Here is a 23,154-nt window from a genome sequence, read left to right as displayed (position 1 = left end):
CGTTCTTACACTCATTACAAACCATTAGCAATACAACATTCAACCCTACAAAAAGACCTATATTACCTAAATAAAACACGAATAGTAAAGATTTGCACAATACTTTAAATAATAAATATGTAATACCAAAGTCACAAACAAAATATGCATCTAAGGGTTTAACACATGACTGTTGTACGTGGGAAACATCTTATGCTCTACCATTCATATGTGTAAAAGATATAACCCTGTTATGGTTTCAGTATCGATTGCTCCATTGGAATTTAGCTACAAATTCTTACTTACAGATGATACGCTATGTAGATTCAAATAAGTGTACTTTGTAAAAATGTCCCTGAAACCTTACAACACTTGTTTTATGATTGCAATAAAATAAAATATATATGCATGGAATGCATTGGAGGAATGGATATTTGAAAAAAATGGATGTTAGAATTTCTCTGAATAAGCATAGTTATGTTTGGTATGATAAACAGTGATATGAACCAAGTAATTAACTGGTTAATAATGAAAATAAAATATTACATTTATAGTATGAAAATACCAAAAAGTCTTAATTTTAATGTTATGAATATTGGAAAAATTAATGGGTTTCTTGTGCCAACAACTTAAAAAGCTTCCTTCTACAAACAGTAAAAAATCTACTAATGTTGCTTCTCAATAACAATTGTGGATCAGACACAAATGACCTTCCATACACACACACCCCACCCAAACCCATACACTAAGAGTCAGTTATGTGACTTGTTACTAAATATAGACAAAACTCATGACAGTCATTACCGATCTGTCAAATCTAGTCTCTTCATTTATAAAGGTTTTAATATATTATAACCTTTGGATATGGTTCCTGTATGCAATAACAGAATCACCGGTACTGTACAAGGGAGAGAAAAAAAATCTTACCATTTTCCACCCTTATTTTCAACGTTGATTGATCGAGGCTTGGTTAGTTGATACATATGCAGTGGTATTAACCTGTACGGAAATATCTTATACAAACTTATAAGTGGAATATACTTTACTTATACGCCACTTATAAGTGGCCTATAAGTTACCCATATATTGGTATAAGTGAAGTATCAGTGTGTATAAGTATAAGTGAAAAGAATGGTTAACTGATTAACTGATACATCACTGATACTCCACATATAGTTCACCTATAAGTGGTTTATCAGTGGTATAAGTGAACTGGAATTAAGACATTTTTTGTTTGTTTCTGTAAGTGAAATATAAGTAAACTATTAGTTTGGAGATAGTCCTTTTGCAAAGGAAATGATGTGTTCCAAATGAACGGGGAAAAAACTAAGACCAAAACATTTCCATGGTTATTTTTTAAAAATTCATAGCTTCTCACAGGATTTATCAAATTCATTGGGAACAGTGGCTAAACAACCAAACATACATGTAACAGAATTTGATAGTATTTCCAATAATAATTTTAAAAATTATTAATATTAACATTAATACACATGATGCTATATGATTATAATTATCCCATGCTACCTCCTCACTTAAATAGACCCTCCAGACTCACCACCTGTCACAATAAATATCTGTAAAATTGTAGCTGCAGGGCAGAGGGGAGGGGTGTGTGTGTGGAGGTGAGCTCCATTTCAATGTTTATTACAGTATGGATTTATTTTATCTATTAACGGTAATTTGTATTTACATATAAAAAAAAGTTAATTAGCTTAAAAAAATAAAAATATCAAGAAAAAACAACAACAATGACATAGGAATTCAGATAGAACAAGGGATTGTTATGAGAGGTGCAAAATCCTGAGATTAATAGCCTTGCCATCTTAGGCAGTATGGTGCAACTCCAAAAGGACTTAATTCAGACACCACTGTGTCTCAAGAAGAAAACCAAAATGGCGGCACCTGGGCATTTTCTTTGTGCACATGTGTTTAGTTAAGACTATACCTCATGTCCGTGGAACAAGTCTATCATACAGGAAAACTAATTTGGTAAGTATCTGACTACATGTAGCACCTATTTTTTTTTTTTTTAAACAGTTCATGTTTTTCATATAAAAACCATGCATTACAATCATTGTTGGATTTTTCAAATAGACAAAATGGCGGCATTCCTTTGTCTGATAAATTCTCTTTATTTATGTTAATGCATGTGCATAGACATTTTATTTAGTGAATACAACTATACTAAAATTTCAAACTAGTGCTGATTATAGTTATTTTGTCACATAAAGGTTTGGTGTTGTTGTTTACATTTAAATATTATAAGTAATTAGTAGTAATTAATTAAAATATACTTGTGGTTTCTCTCCGTTACCAACAAACATGATTTTTCTTTCTTTTTTTATGTCAAGGCAAATTTTTAAGTTTTTAAATCCATATGATCAATTAATAGCTTGGAAGTATTAATAAGTTATAATTTTTTATTATCATTATATAATTTTGATCATTGTAACCTGTCCCTCCATGTCTGGTAAATTGGTAATGGAGGAACATTTGTGCCATTGTACATTAAAACAGTTTATGTGATAAAACCAACTTGAAAAGCATCATATATATATATATATATATATATATATATATATATATATATATATGTATTTTGATTAAATGAACTAACATAATTTATGTAATGTTCATCAACTTTTGCAATGCACTAACACTAGAAGTCTTTAGATATCACCTTACAAAGGGATTACATAGCTTCACTAATTGGGGCAATAAAATGTCTATAGGAGAATGGGAGTTGTCACCTGATCACTTTGTACCTGTCTTATCAAAAGGATGTGTATCTCTACTTCTGGCAGAGTGCTAATTAAAAGTCCAAGGGAAATGGGGGCAGTTGTAATGACTGACATTTTAAACAGTATCATGAAAAATATTTGTTAGCTTTTATGTTTGCTTAATACACATATTAATTTTTATAAGCCCAATCATTGCATGTCATCATATTTTTTTTTACAAAATGCACAATTAAAATGGATGTTTTCATTTATTCACCAGATATCTCCAGATACATGTTGTAATGGTTCATGTACTGAACAAATAAGTCTGACTGATGTTTTATTAAAGTTGATCATCCAGTTTTAATATCCTCAACATGTACATACAAATACATGACACTTATGGAAACATAATCTGTTGAATCAGAGAAATTTATAAACAGTTATTTGCATGATTCTTTCTAGTAGTTTCCAGAACTTAAGAGATTAAAAATATATGTATATACATGTATGTATTTTATTTTTTCTGGTTTCTTCTTAATTAAAATTAAAGTTCAACATTGAATATTTCAAAGTCTGGTTTAATACAAAAATTTACGTTTATCCTAGAGATTTGATTGAATATTTTTTTTAACTATTATTTTTAGAAGTAAAATTGAAAATTTAACTGAAAGTTTGATTGTTCCTGAAGTTTTGATTCCCCACATCTGAAACGTGGTAGGCTATGATTCTCTAACTTAGTCTTTAAAAACTAATAGAAAGAACTAAATGTTTACATTAAACAATTGCTAATTACATAGCAGATCTATCCAGACTATATAAAATATTTTTTTATTTTTTGTTTTGCAGAATCCCATCTGAATGTTGGATGACATATATCAAGATGGCACTGAACAAGACATAACTGAAGAAAAGGGATGTGAGAGAATCCAATCTAACATTTAAAAATAAATATACATTTATATTATTTATAAAATATTTCTTTGCATACACTGTTCAGATATATTAGTGGGTCACTTCGGGAAGAATGAAACACCACTTTGTTAAGACTATTGTGCTTCAATTTTTATGTCTTGCTGACAGTTTACAGATAGTGTGTGGAAGTTCTGTCATACTGTACTGGTAACATAAGAACAATAACTTTTTAAAACAATTATTTGAATTAAATGGGTATTGATGGATTTTGAACCTGTTGTTTCACTCTACTTTTTTCTTAACAAAACATTTGTTATCAGTTGGTAGCTTGACCAAAATTGGTGTCCATTTCCATGGGTGGAGATAGGGTCAGTCCCATTAATTAACACAGAAATTACCTTAGAACATTGAAATTTGGCCTCCAGGGACAGATTGTTGCATAATTTCATTTGTTTAATGATGTCACCAGAGCACTGATTAGTTCATCACTGGCTACTGGATGTAAAAAATTAAATTGATAATTAATTCTGACCCATAGTTTTCAGAGGAAGCTCTCTACATGTTTCAAAAGCATTAAGTAATCTTTTATATGATCTTACCTCAGACAGGACAGAACATACCACAGCCTTTGATATTCACTTATACTTCACTTATACAGTGTTTTTGTAAAATATCAGTGAATCACTTATACTTCACTTATACAGCAATGTTTGTAAATATCAGTGAATCACTTAAATACTTCACCTATACTTTACTTATACAGCAGTTTCTGTTAAATATCAGTGAATCACTTATACTTCACTTATAGTGGGTTTTTTGGTAAAATATCAGTGAATCACTTATACTTCACTTATACAGCAATGTTTGTAAATATTAGTGAATCACTTATACTTCACCTATACTTTACTACTTATACAGAAGTTTCTGTTAAATATCAGTGATTCACTTATATTTCACTTAAATACTTCACTTATAAGTCACTTATTTATATATCTAACACTTCTGTTAAATATAAGCGAATGACTTACACATCACTTATGGTTAACACTTCACCTATATGTCACATATACTTTGTATAAGTGATACCTACTTTGCATACAAAATCCTAATCGTTTACTTATAAATCACTTATACTTGAAAAGTATTAACGACTTATACTTCACTTATAAGTGAAAAATATAAGTCATTTCAGTAAGGGAAAGTTTGTGCGTGTGCAATGTGATTAGAAAGTGTGCAAGTGATATGGGATGGAATTCGATAGTTTAGGATATAACCATGTCCGGTGTATTGGCGCACTTGGTATTTTGCTCAAATATATTTAGGAAGTTGTCATGTTGTCTGTGTTTTTAACGAATTAAAGTTAAATTCCATTTCAATGTTTAATCAAGTATCAACATATTTATTGTTAAGGGTACAATTAATAGGTTTTTAAGAATTATCAATAATTATATATAATTTCAAAATAAATCATTCATCTGCTTTCCTGTATATAAACGCGAAGTAGGTCAGCCTTATTGATATTAAGAATGTTAAAACCAGTCTAAAAACACCTTTCCCGCATTTTGAAAATTATAGTAATTATTTATTTCAGTTATTTTTATTTAAACTGAAAAGAAAAACACAGACAAATGCAAACAAAACAAAAGTTTTATACCTTAACTGACAGTCATTCCAGTTCACAATTGTCACATTGTTACCAAAATAAATAAAATAAAAGCGAAATAAGATCCACGTGTGTGCACAATCTACCCGAGAAGAAATTCCATGTAGGCATCTTAGCCATGCATGACAATGAACATGTATGCATCTGCAGTACTGTGAGACTCAAAAAAAAAGATTCCAAAACTGATCACGAAATGGGTCATGTGTGATCATTCATTTTCATAATAATATTTTTTAACAAGACAAAACAAAAAAGTACTAAAATAATCCTGGGACAACAGTGTAGCGTTTATAGGCTACAAAGTGAGGTCATTAGGCGATTTATAAATAGAGGGGTCACCGATCCACATCTACTGCACCGAATCGCCGGACATGCAAATCGTTTTGAATACAAGGGGGTGTCTACATTTATGGATAATTTTAAAATGTTTATTTACTACAGACATAAACAATTTGTAGTGTATCTCAGACTATGCACTGCTTCATTGGCTCCGCAAGGCTCAATGGGTAGGTGTAAACCACTTGCACCGACCAGTGATCCATAACTGGTTCAACAAAGGCCATGGTTTGTGCTATCCTGCCTGTGGGAAGCGCAAATAAAAGATCCCTTGCTGCTAATCGGAAAGAGTAGCCAATGTAGTGGCGAAACCGGGTTTCCTCTCAAAATCTGTGTGGTCCTTGACCATATGTCTGATGCCATATAAGTTTTATAACCCTAAATAAAATGTTGAGTGCGTAGTTAAATAAAACATTTATTTCTTTTGCTTCATTGGTGAGAGACACATTTTATTAAGTGTTTCACAGTTTTCACATAGAAAATGGTCTTTGAATGCTTAGGTGCGCCAATACACTGGATAGCACTGTACACAAAGGTAATTAAAAATATGATAGTTTAGACTAAGTTTACAAACTATTCACTGTTATGAACGTAATTTAGATACTTACTTGTCTGAACATTATTGTTAATGAAAATGTTCATGAACTGTGAAGAAAAACCTTGCAAATGAACGACAAGCAGACGACAAATTGGTGTTGACTGCGCGAACCGTGCACTGCACGAGAAAACAAACAGTCTGAACGGAGTTGGAAGCATAAGGCAGTTAGAGATGTTGACAATACTTGTCTAACTTTATTGTTAATGGAAATGTTCTAGAGCTGTCAACAAAAACCTCACAAATGAACAACTAGCAGATGACAACAAATTGGAAGTTGATTGCGCCAACTGTCCACAACAAAACAAACTGAACGAAGTTGGAAGTATAACGCATTTCGGGACGATGACAACATGAGTAGGCCTATCATACTAAGCCTTAGCATCACAAAGATTGAACACGCGGGGATTACCTGTGTATCGGGGACTGACTGGGACTTTCTTAGTGGCATTTTGTCGTGACTGTTGCCCATTGTACCATCTCAGTTACTACCGTATAACCTTCCATGGAATTAAACAATGATCGATGGTTGCCAAATATCAGGTAAAATTTGCTATCGTCCCGTTTTGTTGCCGCTCTTCCGGTTATCTCAATGTATTTGCAGTCCATAAAATAATAATTAGCATGTATCTATATCACAGCCTTAAAAAAATATTTTCCACAGCTCTACTTACAATTATTAATATTAATTAGAAGGTATGCTATCTATTACATTTGTCATATTTAAATAAAGTACTCTTGTCATAAAATAGTTTTTCGATTACTTGATATTCTCCTTCCGGTTATAAAAAAAAGCAGAGCTTATATACACGGAGGCCGTGTTTATAGCCTTGAATTATATATATACACACACGGCCGCCGTGTGTATATATATATAGCCTTTGCAACTGAGGACTGTCTGCCCAAAAAATATAGCCAGGCCTCAGTTGTTGCTGATACTGTATACTCGGAAAAACGTAATATTGTAATATTTTGTTGAGAGGGAATCTTAAAAAGATCTAAATAATGCCTTATTGCTTTCCTTTATTTCTATGTAAAACGCGACTGATAATTGCTTGTTTCTGTTCAGGTTTGGACTCTGGTCGTATGGGGTAATTGATACTGGCATCATTAACTATTAGTTTGTTCATTCATATACTTTTGTAGATATGTATATTATAATAAGTGATCAGTACATAAGTGATCAGTCATTTTCATAAACGAATGTCCAAGTAGACCGTACAAAACCTGCATTTAGTGGACACATATATAATATATTTAGTATGCCTTTAAACAGAGGTGCCCTTTTTTGTAAAAGGCTCACCTCTGTACTTACTTGATTAATTAATATAAGGATATTGTATACATACATATGTATTCATTAACGAGGTTAATGGTTTGATTATTATAAATATTTCATATTGGGGTAAAATATGTTAAATATATTTTTAGTATAGAAAGGAAAGAGTTAGTGAGTTTACAAACGGGTACTGCAAGGGAACAGTTGGCATTTAGTCTCTCTCTCTCTCTCTCTCTCTCTCTCTCTCTCTCTCTCTCTCTCTCTCTCTCTCTCTCTCTCTCTCTCTCTCTCTCTCTCTCTCAGTGGGGGATATTGGCGTGTGTCTTAATTAGCATCAACAGCGTTTTGCTCCAAGAGAACAATGCACTTGGAATTCTGGCAACTGGTCAGAATGACCTGGGTCATTATTTTAGGAGAACACCAGTTTGCCATTGATATATATTAAATCCTCTGCAGGAACACAAATATTGGTCTCAGCTTGGTATTAAATGACTTAAGTAAATAACTTTTGTATTTGTGTGGGAATGGCTTTCTCACTTTGTTTTTATGTGAAGGATATACATGTATACTAGAGTAGAAACGTACACAACTCTACATAATTAGCATAGCATAAAAAGATTATAGGATAATATTAAAGTCAAAATGCATATCTAATAATAGAGTGACAGTTTTATCAAGTGTTTAGAAATAAACTATCTTGTATTATTAACTTGTTGCATTAGTGCCGGCCAAATTTATATGGGTTGAGGATGATTACAAATGTCTTATTCGTGTTACTTCTTCTTGAAGCCATGGTTTAATGATATTGTGGAAGAGTATTAATGTTAATGATTATGTGTATTTGGTTTGATAGCTGAAGCTTGGTTACTAATGCAATTTATTCGATTAGCCTACACTTTTGTTGAACATGTATTTATACAACTGTTTCCTATTTTGCTAAATATTAGGGCTATAGGTCTACCTGTAGGCTATATATAACGACCGGATCTTTTATAGTGATTTATAGATCCTGGGGATAAATTATCTTATATTATTAAAGCCCTTCAGATCCTGAACCTCGTCTTTGTTATTTATAGTTATACGTATTTACTATATTCATGTAACTCTCGCAACAGTTAAATCTCTCTTGGCTCCCACACTAATAGTGACGCATTACGACAGTTGCACTGCATGCTGGGGGTAAATCCGACCTTTCCTTTCAAATACCACACCTTCTTCTCATTCTTCTCTTAGCCTTTTACAAGTACATAATTATTATCTTGATGGTGAGCGCCCATGGGGACATCTTTAGTGCAAACTAAAGATAGTTGACGTCTTGTTTTCCCTACGGGAATAAAGAATCTCGAAACCCGAGTCATGTTTTGTCATGAACTAGCAGGGGTTACATTCATATTTGGGGGTGAAGGGAATCAATCTGCTCCTCCCCCCCCCCCCCGGACATATAAGTCTTAACCCCGTACGTTAGCAAGGGATCGTTTATATACACCATCCCATAAATATGATAACACATACGTGACATACCATGGCCTTTGATATACCAGTCGTGGGGCATTGGCTGAAGTGAGAAATAGCCCAATGGGCCCACTGACAGGAATCGATCCCAGTCACAGTGGACGAACACTTTGTTTAATTGTTTTTTTTTAAAGGAAAAATTCAGTTTGTCAAGCATTCCGGTCCGATCCGCGTTTTACCAACACCATCACTAACACTTGGTGTCAATACTAAATAGCCCAATGGGCCCACTGACAGGAATCGATCCCAGTCACAGTGGACGAACACTTTGTTTAATTGGGTTTTTTTTAAAGGAAAAATTCAGTTTGTCAAGCATTCCGGTCCGATCCGCGTTTTACCAACACCATCACTAACACTTGGTGTCAATACAGATAGGTATTATACGTTCATACCAGTAAATAGTTTATAAAATATCAATTTTCTAATGAACTGATTATAATTGTTATGAATGAATTATGTCTACTATTCACTACTGTAGAGGCACAAGAGGCCGTTCAAAAATTAGACACCCCCCCCCCCCCCGTAACGCTAGGCAATACACCCCCACCCAACATATTACGTAACGCTTGGAGACGCGCGCGCGCGCACACACACACACATACACCGCATTCACAACTAACTCATGCACTACTCAAAAGAATTTAAGGGTCAAAAATTTATAACCAAATAAGTTTCAGAGTGTATTAGATTGATGATGTAAACTACACCAAATTTTTTATTTATTGTTCCATATTTACAAAAAACCACAAATAAACGTCACTGTATACAAGAAAGTCACATGACATGCTGTCAAAGTTGAAGGTTGTCAAACATGGATTTTACACATTAGAACATTCGTTTAATAGTGTGTGAATCCACCCCTGGCGCGAATACACTCGACACATCGTTGCCTCATGCTGTTGATCAGACGTCTGAAGAACTCTTGGGGAATGGCCTGCCACTCTGCCATAAGAAGTTGACCCAGATCATGAAGGTTGGCCGGAGGGGCATGGTTATCCCGAACTCTCCTGCCTAATAGAGGTATTTTCGCATTCCTATTGCGCATGCGCGCGAAGAGTAACGTCCCGTGACAAAATAGACTGAAACTAGTCTATTTACAAATTGGGGGGCGTGACAGACAGGTTGTTATGGGTGACTTGAGTAGCTTCGTAGGAGACTTTTAAACTTTGGCAACTAACATGTACATATTTCGAATTAGATGGTATAATGGCCGTAGAAAACGGTCCGCTGAAATTTACAGCGGAATGGTTCAAATTAAAGGGACATTCCTGAGTTTGCTGCATTGTAAGATGTTTCCGACTAATAAAATATTTCTACGATTAAATTTACATATTAAATATATTTTCTTGTTTAGAATACCAGTGTCTGTATATTCAATGTGTTTCTGATCGTCTTACTATTTGTAAGAAGCCCAGACTGGATTTTGTCTTCAAATAACTTCGTACATAAGAAAAAACTATATTTTAGGAAATAAGATGAAATTTAACATAGTACAAATATTAGAACGATCAGAAACACGTTTAATATACAGCCACTGATATTTTATGCAGAAAAATATGTTTGATATGTAATTACAATCGTTAAAAAGTCTCTGTTAGTCGATAACATCTTAAAAAATTGCAGCAAACTCGGGAATGTCCCTTTAAAAAGCAGTGCAACAACTTGGACAAAGTCTCTGCGACTCGTACCCGAGGGTTTTGATAACGCCAGATTAAAAGACTATCTCGTAAAAAGTATAAACAAAACAGTTGACAGATTCCATAGGTTATGGCATCGACAGGTTATGGCATCGATCGATATATATATTTGAGAGAGAGAGAGAGAGAGAGAGAGAGAGAGAGAGAGAGAGAGAGAGAGAGAGAGAGAGAGAGAGAGAGAGAGAGAGAGAGTGAATACACACACACACACACACACATATATATATATATATATATATATATATATATATATATATATATATATATATATATATATATATATACACACAGTCAAACCTGTCTTAAGCGGCCACACAAGGGAGTAGATAAACGTGGCGATTAAGACAGGTGGCCGCTGAGTACAGGTTGCCACATATATAGTCTTTAAAACATTTGTTGTTGTTTCTTGTTTTACCGTCTGTACTGCTAATTAACGGATTTGTGCTTCATAGTTGACTATAAATCAACTTTTGACATGTTGTCTCCTTCAGAAATAATGCAAACAGAATATATTAAATTAACCGTTCTCCACAATTTTGTTTTCTTTTTCCATTTAATTATTTAATTCCGACTTCATGCGATGTATTGTTATAGTAAGTGAATCTACAAATTTCAAGCGTAGCCTGCCCAGAGGCAATTAGATGCATGTCAGATTCATATTTCCTTAATTGATACACAGTGGAGATGCCGGGACTGAATGGGTACTAGTATTCCTGAAGGTGTGAAGATCAGTTATTTGCTGCACCTTATCGCTGTTGTTAAAATATCCCTTTTATATAAGAGTAAAACTTTACTGTGGCCGCTTAATGCAGGCATTTTAGCGATTTGGGATCCGATTTAGGTGGCCGTTGGCCGCGTTAGACAGGTGACCGCTTATTAGAGGTGCATTTACATTATAAATCGTTTGGGAGGAAAAAAGTGGCCGCTTAAGGCAGGTGACCGCTGAGTACAGGTGGCCGCTAGGACAGGTTTGACTGTATATATATATATATATATATATATATATATATATATATATATATATATATATATATATATATATCAGAAGGTGTTTTGTTTTGCATTTTTCTTAGTGTCTATCTAATTGGGAAAAGTTAAAAAAAGGAATTGATTTTATGCTGTTACATGTATATCCATAAAGTGGGAATTTAAAAAAAGGGGGATTTGAGGGGGGGGGGGGGTGGCAGTGTTTGAAGGTAGGCGCCGTTCTGTTTACCCATACACACATTTTTATACAGTGTCAACATGAACGCATTGGGTATTATACAAAATATATTTATTTTCTTTACTGTTAATGTGTTTTCCACCATATCTAAGTATATAAAATACTATACGGACCTGTGTAGGAACGTCCTGTACACAGCCGTCATGACTCTATATATATTCATATATCATTATTATTATTATTATTATTTAAGGAGTGTCTGTTATTTCTTTTACGTTCATCGGGGTATGAACAAAATAAATCATCCGTAAATTGTGTGAATCGGCGAAGCCGTTCTCACATAAGTTTGCGGATGATTTTTTTGTTCATACCTAGATGAACGTAAAAGTAATAACAGACAATACTTACAATTAAATTTGAAACACACTGAGTAATAATAACATTAAAAGTTCATATATATATATATATATATATATATATATATATATATATATATATATTCTGTTGAGTATTGTCCGAAATATACATATATTTTCTGTATATACAAAATATATATTTATTTATTTTATTTACTGTTTACTACCATATCTAAGTAGAGAATACTAGACCGCCCTGTATAGGAACGTTCTGTACATAGCTGTCCTGACTACATATATTTTTTATATATTTACACACGCCACGTTATATATTTTATTGAGTATAATTCGAAATATACATATATTTTCTTTATATACAAAATATATATTTATTTTCTTTACTGTTAATGTGTTTTCCACCATATCTAAGTATACTAGACCGCCCTGTGTAGGAACGTCCTGTACAGAACCGGTAAGGTTTTGGTCCCTTATGCGTTCACTGGGTTCCCTCCTACAAAATGTACCGAACAAACCCTCGTACTTAGAGTAACATTAAAATCGTTTTCTACGTGAAACGATTACCCACAAACGTTTCCGATATCCATTGGCTGGATATCGATGGAAGGATAACGAATTTCCCGGACATATGCGATTGGAACAGTTAATAATTGAACAATGGTCGTGGCCACCCATTGCTTTTGCCCCCCAATTTGCAGATAGGTCTTGCGTCCTCGAGTAACTCCGCAACGGGCACATGCGCAGTGGAATGAGAAAGAGGTCTATTCGTCCCAGGCGTACTCTATTGGGGCCAAGTCAGGCGAATATGCTGGCCAATCCATCCTGGCGATACCTTGTTGTCTGAGAAAGTCCGTTACCACCCTGGCGCGGTGGGGTCTGGCATTGTCATCCTGCAGAACTGCCCCGCCGCCAATCTGCTGAAGGCCTGGGAGAACCAACGGCCGGATAATCTCAATCAGATAGCGGATTCCATTCAGATTGCCATCCACCACATAGAGGGGGGTCTTGTGGTGGATAGAGATGCCGCCCCACACCATGACACTGCCACCACCGAACCGGTGACGTTGTCTAACATTAACGTCAGCGAAGCGCTCCCCAGGACGTCTGTAGACATGAACCCGACCGTCGTTGAACTGGAGACTAAACCTGGACTCATCAGTGAACATCACTCGACCCCACTGAACACGTTGCCACCGCAGATGAAGCTTGCACCAGTGACGTCTGGCCGTTCTGTGACGTGGTAGCAGTGGTGGTCGAACAGCCTGGCGACGGCAGCGTAGATTATTGGCTCTCATACGATTGCGTATGGTTTGATCAGACACTCGAGTTCCAGTCGCAGTCCGCAGATTGTCACGTAATCGGCGTGCAGTGGTTGTGCGTTGACGTAGAGCCATATTGGTGATGTAGCGGTCATCTCTATTTGTAGTGCTTCGGGGTCTTCCCGAACGTGGACGATTTCGAACAGAATTCGTTGCTTGGTACCGTTGCCACCGTCGGCCAACGACACTCTGACTGACACCAAGTCTCAGAGCAACATTTCTTTGCGTATTGCCATCCTGAAGCCAAGCAATAGCCCTTCCTCGATCTTCGATAGTCAGTTGAAGTCGTACCATTGTCGAATTTGGAGTGTGCACTGTACACGAACGCAAGCTCCAATTATACGGAAATTCAGCATTGGGAACATGGAATACACATGCAAAGCGTGCAAATGAAGCGCTTTGTGAAAAAGCAAGTTATGGGCACTTAGCAGACCTTTCGCTTTCGCCCTAATTTACGTGCAAATGTAAGCATGTTTTCGCCATTAGAACTAGTCGACAGTGTCAATGACAGTGGATTTTAATTCATTTATGGGTTGCTTAGACCCACTTTCGTCAAAATGGAACAATACCATGCGTGACATTATGGTCTAGCTAATATAATTGACATTCAGAAAATAATGTCGAAAATATCGTCCGACCCTTAAATTCTTTTGAGTAGTATATATAATGTTAACGTACTGTTTTGCCATTTGAGAAAGCGCATAATATATGCTTTTCAACTCGATTTATAGGTCCTAAGCCTTATATATTGCATGTATACGCCTAGCTATGACTGTCGCCGTGAAAAACGCAAAGCAAAAGTTTTAGTAATATTTTTTTAAATGCGTTACGTAATGCTGTTAAATACAGCCCCACCCCGTGTAACGCCACATAACGTTTGGAACTATACCCACCCACCCTCTCGATCGTTATGTAATATTTGAGTGGCCCCCACAAATGTAGCATATCTTTTGCAGAGATAATATACTAATTGAAAACAAATAGGGGGCTTAAACATCATAAAACAATAAATGATTTGGCCTTGTTGACCTGAAACTACGCATGTGAGGTCATGTGACACGCACCGAATGTTAATTCATCTTCCTCCATTTCAAGTCAATTTCTACGAGTCAAGTGGACCTGATATCGGCAATTTTAAGGAATAAACAAACACGACTTTAGTCTTAGTAACATTAATGATTTCAGGGGTTTGTAAAGTTTTGTATTTAGATACAGACACTGCGTAAGCAAGTAGACATTCGGGGGGGGGGGGGGGGGGGGGGGGAGTGACTAAGATCGAAGGCGCAAAGCAAAGATTCTAAGGGGCTCGTGGGGAGGGGGGAGGTATGCCTCCTCAGATGTCCTGAAATGCAATTCCCTACATTCTACAAGTAAAATTCATCACTGCTAGATTTACTACCAATGATATTTTTTGATTGAAATACTTATTTGTCTGAAGTTTGCTGTTAATCAATCAAACAATCAATCAATTTATTTGCCACAGCTGTAATCAGCCTTTGGCTGAAACAGAATATATACATTTCGCAAGAAATGGTCACACTACGAAATAGCATAAACAGTATACAATTTGTGTATATATATATATATATATGTATGTATGTATGTATGTATGTATGTATGTGTGTGTGTGTGTGTGTGTGTGTGTGTGTGTGTGCGTGTGTGTGTGTGTGTGTGTGTATGTATGTATGTATGTACAAATGATAAAAGAAAACAAGTGTACAGTATATATGTATTTTAAAAAACAATTTAAAGAAATAACTATCCTTTTACATGTTTCAATCTTATCTTCAGAAAGGAACTGCTAAATAACTTTCAAAAGTATAATCTTGTTTAAAATGACAGTACATTGATAGACGTGAGAATGTCGATAACTTCGCTAACATATTTTGTAAGTACTGATCTCTAAGACGTTGTTTGATTACTTGGGGCGATAAATATGATATATCCTCATTATCCCAGGCTAACAATTTACATGCTGTTTTAAAATTACCAGTATAACTAAATGTAATACCTAAATAATTAAACGTATCAACAATATCTATCACTGTGTTTTTATATTTAAAGCTAAAGTTATGGAGTGATTTTCTTTTTTCAAATACACATATTTTGTTTTTACTGGTATTAACTTCTATTTCCCATTTATCGCAATAAGAACTCAAGTTGTCAAGCAATTTCTGTAATTCGTTTTCGAAATTTGAAAAAAGTACAGTGTCATCAGCATACATCAACACAAAAATAGAAATCTCATTCAATATTCTAAGTGTATTAACATTTTCTTCTTTTATATCATTAACAAACATAATAAACAGAACTGGAGATAAAGGTTCTCCTTGTTTTACACCGAGTGAGACATCGAAGAATTCAGATGTATTCGAAAATAATCTAACACATACATCATACATTGAGGTTAAAATAGTAACCATTTTATTACTAACTCCATTTTTTTTTTACCATTTTTAGCCATAAGAAATGTCTAGAAACAGTATCAAATGCCTTTTTAAAATCTACAAATGCACAGAATAGTTTGTCTTTGTTTTAAGGGTATTTGAAATTAAACCATTTAGTAAATAAATACAATCAATAGTATTATAAAAATCTCTAAATCCAAACTGATATTCATTAAAAAGAGACTGTGCTTCACACCAGTCGTACTCTCGGCTTACTAAATTTCAAAACTATATATACGTAGCTCCCTTCTTTGGGCTACTATTTCGGCGGACCGTTCAAAAATGCGCCTAATTTCCTTCTCATAAATGCGCACCATTTCACTTTGGACTCGTCCTTCGGGGGGGGGGGGGGTAACCTACTATTGAAGGGGGCATTCCCCCACGCCCCCCCCCCCTCCCACGCTACCGCACTCCAACAAACAGACAACAAATCGGATGTTGATTGCGCGAACCATACACGAGAAAACAAACCGAACGAAGTAGGAAAAATAACGCAGTTAGGGACGTTGACGATACTGCTGATAAAAAGTAGGGGCTATTCCCAAAAAATTACCCAAATTCTATAACTGAAATACTTTCAACACAGCAAGAAAAGTACGGCAACCGAACCTGATAAGCTACAGATTATAAAAGTCCATAATTGATTGTGGTAAAAATGTTAACTGTAATTGATGTAAATATGTTGGGGTTGGTGTTTTGTTAGCTGGAAGTGTGGAACATTTACAATTACTTTTGTGTAAGGGTTGATCGTCATGCAGGTAAAGACAAGTCACATCGGAGTAGCAGTTCCAAGCTGTCTTTTTATTTTTTTCAATTAAAGCAGAGGTAGTGTCACATCCTGCGAAGTTGTGAAAGAGAGGCAGTACCGGGGATTTTTCTTTATATAAGACCTTATATTATACACCATGATGTCTACTTCCTCGAATACCCATTCCTCACTTTCTCCTTAAAGGGACAGTCAACTCAAACAAGAGCCTTATGTGTTGGACCACCAACACATATTGTCACTTTAACAAATGAAAAACGCGTAATTTTAGAGTTAATAAAAAAAACATGATTATTCCTACTAACTGGGGCAGCCATTTTGTTTCGTTTTTGTGACGTCCGGTGGTATAGCTTGGGGCGAAGTGACGTCAGCTCCGTTCAACTCCTCTATACACAGTGTAAACAAACGCTCTAATTTATGACAAGGCGCTTCGCTTTCATCAACCTGACTTGTAAAACAACATAAATGACTTGATGGTATAATAAACTATTTAACTAAATATATTTCAATTTGCATCAATATCTAGAACGAAATGGAGTTATAGTATGTGTCTCTTTCAAAAAATCCAAAGAAAAAATGCATATTATTAGGCCTATTGGTACGACCACTCACGATACCAAAGTGATAACTTTCTTTTCTTTGGGTGCGAGAGCGAATAATTTTAACATGCTCATATACCACTAGAGTTTCGAGCATGTCCGTCCCAGGGCCTGTCTCTGGATAGCCAGTGACTTGCTCCGGGACAGAACAAAATTAAGGGGATAATTTTGAAATTTACATCCAAAAATTAAATAGTGGGCCTTTAAATTTTTTATGCGCATCTCTAATTAATATAATTAATAAAGAAAATTCTACTCATTAAATTTGGTCGCTAGATTAGATCGGGCGGTCAATTTTTTTTTAGATAGATAGATAACACGCCTGATTTGGGATGGGGGGAGGGGGGTTGAAAATGGACAGAATTTTAAAAATAGCAATTAGTAAAAGAAATTAGTAGGATTAAAATTAGAAAGAAAAAAGTTACAAGCCAAAAATAATTGAATTGACTGCTCGGCCGAATATTTATATAATTTGGAGCATTTAAGAAGGACAGTCCAAAAATAAATAAGAGAAAGAAGAGAGGATCGGACTATTTAATAAATAAAAAAATCTTTTTTTAAAGAAGTAATTTCGACATAAATTTTTTAACGAAGGTCTGAAAGTTTAAAAGTCCGATCTATATGGTCCAGGCCAGGGGGAGGGTAAGTTTGAGGTGGGTGGAATTTGGAATACGAATTTAGTAGTTAGGTCAAAGACCGAAGACTAAAATGTGCTACACAAATTTAAGTCCAAACAATAAAAGTAGAGTGCTCGACCGAAAAGGTTTTAAGGTGATGAGCCTACCTTAAAATAAACTGCGTTGGACTGTTTGCAAAAAACCACAAAACAAAACAAAAAAACAAAAAAACAACCAAAAACTAAGCCCTAAAAAAGAAAGTACATGTCCTAGGAGAAGGTGCGCAGCGGAACTCATCGGTTCGGAACTTAGGGAAGAAGTGAGGCAGGTCGATGTAGCACTCTCACCGAAGTATTGCTGAATAGTCTTCCGGAAGTATCAGCTTGATAATCCGATGGACGATTGGATTATCCATGTCTGATTTTAGCAAGCCTTGCCGGTACATCCCGTTCCGCTCCGACGTCAGGTAGTAGGTGCGACTTCCCTCGACGTACTGGAACTGGTACCGCCCTTGACCAGTTGGTGTTGTTCTCCAGCTCTTGGTGACGAACGGGCCTGGCAGCTGAGAGGTCGCAGTGAACTCCCCCTTCACACAGTCGCGGTACCGTCCAGGAAGCTTGTTGCGTGCGATCTGCCAAGTTGTGGGCTGTGTGTCGGACAAATCCTGGACCGACACCTTCCTCTTCTTGGCTTCACGCTCTGCAACCGCTGTCACAACAACTCGTAGAGACACCGGTGGATTGGTTGGTGCGGACGACACTTTTCCTGTTTCCATCTGCGTTCGTGCTGCAGGGGGAGGGGTCGCCACTGCCGGTTTAGCCGACAGCTTTGGCTCCCCCTTTGCCGCTCCTGGCGTCTGCTGCTTCCGAGTAGTGGGGGTAGTAGAACATCGACGTTTGATAAACACAACCGCATTCTGCGCTGTCTCGAGTAGGAATGCTTTTCTTTGGAACCAAGTAATTGGTCAGTTTTGTGATTTTAGATGGGAAAGTCTACTTAATCAAGTGTTTTACAGAATTACTTACAGTAATAAAACAGGACGGCGAGGGGTGTCCGCGCGGTTATCACACAATACCCTGTGATCTTAATAAAAGAGGCATGTCTTTTTAGTGTATCTAGACACAGTGTTTTATATGAAAATAGAAACTGTACGCTTTGTAATAGCAATATTGTTGGAGATGAATTTCATTATCTATTTATATGCAAAACATTTAGACAAGAAAGATTAAAATATCTTAACAAATACTATGTAAATAGACCAAATAAATACAAATTCCAGCAACTCTTCAGCTCAAAACGTATTAGTGTTCTTAAAAAATTGTGTAAGTTTATATCAATTATTAACAAACAATTTTGTGCTTCTTGACATACGTGTAATTTTAACTGTTTTTAATATTTAGCTGCTCATCTGTTTGTATTGTGGTATATATGTTTCTGAAATCATCTTGACAATTTGTATGTTTATTATTATTTATGTTCCCCTGATGCCACCGAATGGGGGCCATGAGAGTAAATAAAGTTCTGTTCTGTTCTGTTCTGTTCTGTCTGGGGACCGTCTAAATATACACCTGCCAATCAGGAACCACAGGTACAGGTCACGGAAAGAAAAGACCAATTAACCAAGAAAACACTCCGACTATTATTTCAGTACGTGGGTTAATTTATGTACAAAATGTAATACAGTTATCTCAACACTTTGACAATGGTGGTTTATTTTGTATTGAAAAATAATATATACTTGTTGCTGGCTTACTGGGATGGATATTATTACAGAACATTGCGATTCATTCGCAAAAATCAGGTATGTTTTGTTTCTACAGATCGAAGACTAATTCCTGACGTGACACGTTAGGTATGGCGTAACCACTAGCTCGCCATTCACTGGGATGGTACAAAATGGCTGCGCCCGTTATATATAATAGCCGTCACATTTAACGGTTTTATTAATTAACTATACGATTATACTTGATGATATTAATCAATAATGTGCATTATATATCGTTGACTAAGCATACCAGGCCAAATGCCTTAACTGTCCCTTTAAAATTAGGTTATATTACACGTGATGCATGTCTACCATAACACATCGACACATAGACTTTTAATTCATGTGCAAAATGCCATTCAGATGCCTTTCTTTAGAAAGGTAAATGCACATCCTCGGGTGCAGGGAACTTCTACCCTGATGTGATTCGTGTTTTTACCTACAATGGTGCTCAAACCGTAGATCATAGTGGATGCAAATGCTCTACACTTTGACTATTGGAATGTTTCACAGTTAGAATATGTTGGCGATGTAAGGAAGGTGTTGTACTGCCAGAATAAGAAGACATAGGAAACTATTTCACCCACCCAGGATGCTCTATTGTAGTACTCAAAACGAGTTCCCTACAAGCTGGGGTGTGGTCTACCAGTGGACAACATGAACAAAATGCGCGCATTTCTGAGGGATGGAGGATGGCTTTTAATAAAGACAGCCAATGTTGAGTTCTTGTGCGGGACACTATCTGTGTCCTATGAGACGAGAACTTGCAATATTGGTTACGTAATCTTACAAGAGTCTGAGTGGATGTGGTACTGACTGTGTATACACAAATGCTACATTGAACTGTACTAGGGGAAAAGTATTAAAGGAGAGCTTGTGGTGCATGGAGCTGTTATTCTGATGTGACTCATGCCTTTTCCTATATGATGCTCAATTGTTGCGTTTGTGCGAAATCAAATGATTAATAGAAACTTATTTCATGTGCAGTGAAGTATGAAATCAGCGAAGCATCTTGAATGATAAGTTCCCCTATATATTGCAAGTCGTATTCAAGTTAATATTTGCCGCGACTACGTACAGTATATTCTCCATTTCTAGGGAAGGCACATGAATTAAAAGTATAATGTCTGCTTTCAGTGGTAGCATCGAACGATTGGGACCTCGAAGAATAACAGTGACACCAGATATTATAATTATTTACTTTATGGAAGTCTACAATGGCAATCTTGGTGGTGAACGATACATAACATTTTTGTTTGTTGGTTCGATCAATTAAAACGTCATACCAGTTAGGCCTACCTGCTTATCAAACACGCAACATTTGATGAGCATGCCGACCGTGTCTGTGTTTCATATAACACAGAACATTCCAAAAGACGATGTTGTATGAGATACATGCATTATGAGAAGTGCATTATGGTATATATGACGTCTTATAAAGTAAAGTTAAGTCCCTGGCCCTGCCTCTTCCACAACTTCACAAACATGTGATATTATGTATGCATTCTTTTGGGGAAAACGTATTAAAGGAGAGCTTGGAGTGCATGTTATTCTGACGTGACTCGTGCCTTTCCCTATTATATATATCGCTCAACTGTTACATCAATATAACTGCAGATGCTCCACACTTTCAGCTATTGGAACATTTCACAGTAACCCTCATGATAAGACCAGTGACCTGGAACATGTTGACGCCAAATAGGAAGACAATAGAAACCATTCCACCCAACTAGTATGCCCCATTACAGCACACAAAACTGTGTGCTCAACAATAACATGGACCACCAATGAACTATGTAAACAACATGAACCCACTCCTGACGGACGGGGAAGAGCTTTTGATAAAGATTGGTTCTTGTGTGGAATACCCGTAAGCTAACTTTAGCTTCCAAAGCCTGTAGCAAAACGATGGTAGGACTTCCAGTTGACATTGCAGCTTTTTTTCTCAATGATTTTTCTGTATATTTTATTTTGTTTATAAAACATCCATCTAGGGATATTTTGAACGATATAACTGCATTAATTACCCCCAAAACCCCCAAAACGTTAAACCAAAAGGAAATTTTGAAAAATTGACCTCTTCTAGGGCTATTCTGAGGTGTTTTCTGCTGGCTAGCCGAGCTGCTTTCAGACCACATTTTTTTGGAAAGAAATTACATTAAAAATCGGGATATTATTTTTTTTTTCGCCTTGAGCAGGGAGGGTTTCGACCCCCCCCCCCCCTCCTGCGCACGCGCCTGCCTAGGTGGCATTGGTGGTGCTGAGGTATTGGTCCTAATATATTTTTTGCATAGCGACCATCTTGGAAATCCAAAATGGCCACCATAACGTATCCTTGACAAGTGGTTCCTTTTAAAGTTAAAAACTAAGGCAATGGTCAACCAATTTCAACTTATACTGGTAGATGACTGCCTGTAAAGTAATTATGGGTTTCTCACACTTTATGTTAGTTTTGTAAATATTACTTTCTGTCGTTTATTGTAAAGGCAATAGTTTTTTTTTTACACGCAGGGTGTCTATCATTCGCATTCTAGACAGTTATGTTGAAATATGTCCCTCATACATGAACCATTAATGCCAAGTTGTCAGATTTTTAAGATAACCAAAATGTCATGACCTTTTGACCTCTGGTGACCTAATTATTGAATCAATTTGTACATATCACATATCAGTTTGTAGAGTGGTTTAATATAAACATTTTGAGTTGTAATTTGTGTGGCTATGTTCATTGGTTGCAAAGTTATGATATATTGTGTTTTCCCTATCCCAAAAAAATTGTAAAAGAATTTGTCCTCACCTCACTAGTATGTTTATGGAATGATAACTACCAAAATGCTACTGCTTAGAAAAGTAATGCATAGGGCTATTAAAAAATACCCTGGGAATTTCCCCGCCCAGTGGATACCAGTTACGGCTCTGGACCATGGGCTAGTAGCTCGCCTGATGCTCGGTCGGTCTAGGATCGATCCCCGTTCATAGCCCATTTGGCTATTTCTCGTTCCAGCCAGTGCACCATGACTGGTATATCGAAGGCCGTGGTATGTGCTAGGCTTGCTAATGGAACATATGTAGTTCCCTATGCAAGACTGTATGGCAGAATTACCAAATGTTTGACATGTAATAGGCGATGATAAATGCATAAATAAATGTGCTCTAGTAGTGTCGTTAAACAAAACAAACATTAACTTTGAAACAAAACAACCAAATTTTGGGGTTTTGTTTAATGATTATTTACACTAGTGGATACACATGCATATATACTGTACACACAATGGGTTAACTCTGACGGGTCTTATGGGCGGAATACGTATGTACAGTCTATTGAAGGGAACAAACATCGAGGAAGGAAATGTTTTATTTAACGACGCACTGAACACATTTTATTTACGGTTATATGGCGTCG

At 36.0% G+C, this 23,154-nt stretch overlaps 2 protein-coding genes and 1 long non-coding RNA gene across 4 annotated transcripts in view; 2 read left to right on the top strand and 1 right to left on the bottom strand.

Moving 5' to 3' along the window:
- Positions 1 to 6,967, bottom strand: part of LOC121368228 (ribosomal protein S6 kinase-related protein-like) — a 139,986-nt gene extending 133,019 nt beyond the window's left edge. For both annotated transcript variants that reach the window (XM_041492866.1, XM_041492865.1), the window contains exon 1: positions 6,624 to 6,967. Coding sequence is in view for 1 of the 2 variants with exons in the window: in XM_041492865.1 (XP_041348799.1) it covers positions 6,624 to 6,683 (60 nt within the window). In the remaining variant the exon portion in view is untranslated. The remainder of the gene's footprint in view (positions 1 to 6,623) is intronic.
- Positions 1,930 to 3,671, top strand: LOC121368230. The gene is made up of 2 exons (XR_005957490.1): positions 1,930 to 1,971; positions 3,552 to 3,671. It is a non-coding gene; the product is annotated as an uncharacterized LOC121368230 (long non-coding RNA).
- LOC121368229 overlaps positions 6,632 to 23,154 on the top strand; it is a 36,669-nt gene continuing 20,146 nt past the window's right edge. Inside the window, exon 1 of the mRNA XM_041492867.1 lies at positions 6,632 to 6,754. Coding sequence (XP_041348801.1) covers positions 6,737 to 6,754 — 18 coding nt within the window. The 5' untranslated portion in view covers positions 6,632 to 6,736. The remainder of the gene's footprint in view (positions 6,755 to 23,154) is intronic.

This window comes from Gigantopelta aegis, chromosome 3 (genome assembly GCF_016097555.1).
Source record: "Gigantopelta aegis isolate Gae_Host chromosome 3, Gae_host_genome, whole genome shotgun sequence".
Classification (NCBI taxonomy): Eukaryota; Metazoa; Mollusca; class Gastropoda; order Neomphalida; family Peltospiridae; genus Gigantopelta; species Gigantopelta aegis.
Note: the sequence above shows the minus strand (reverse complement) of the source record. Positions and strands in the feature narration are given on the sequence as shown.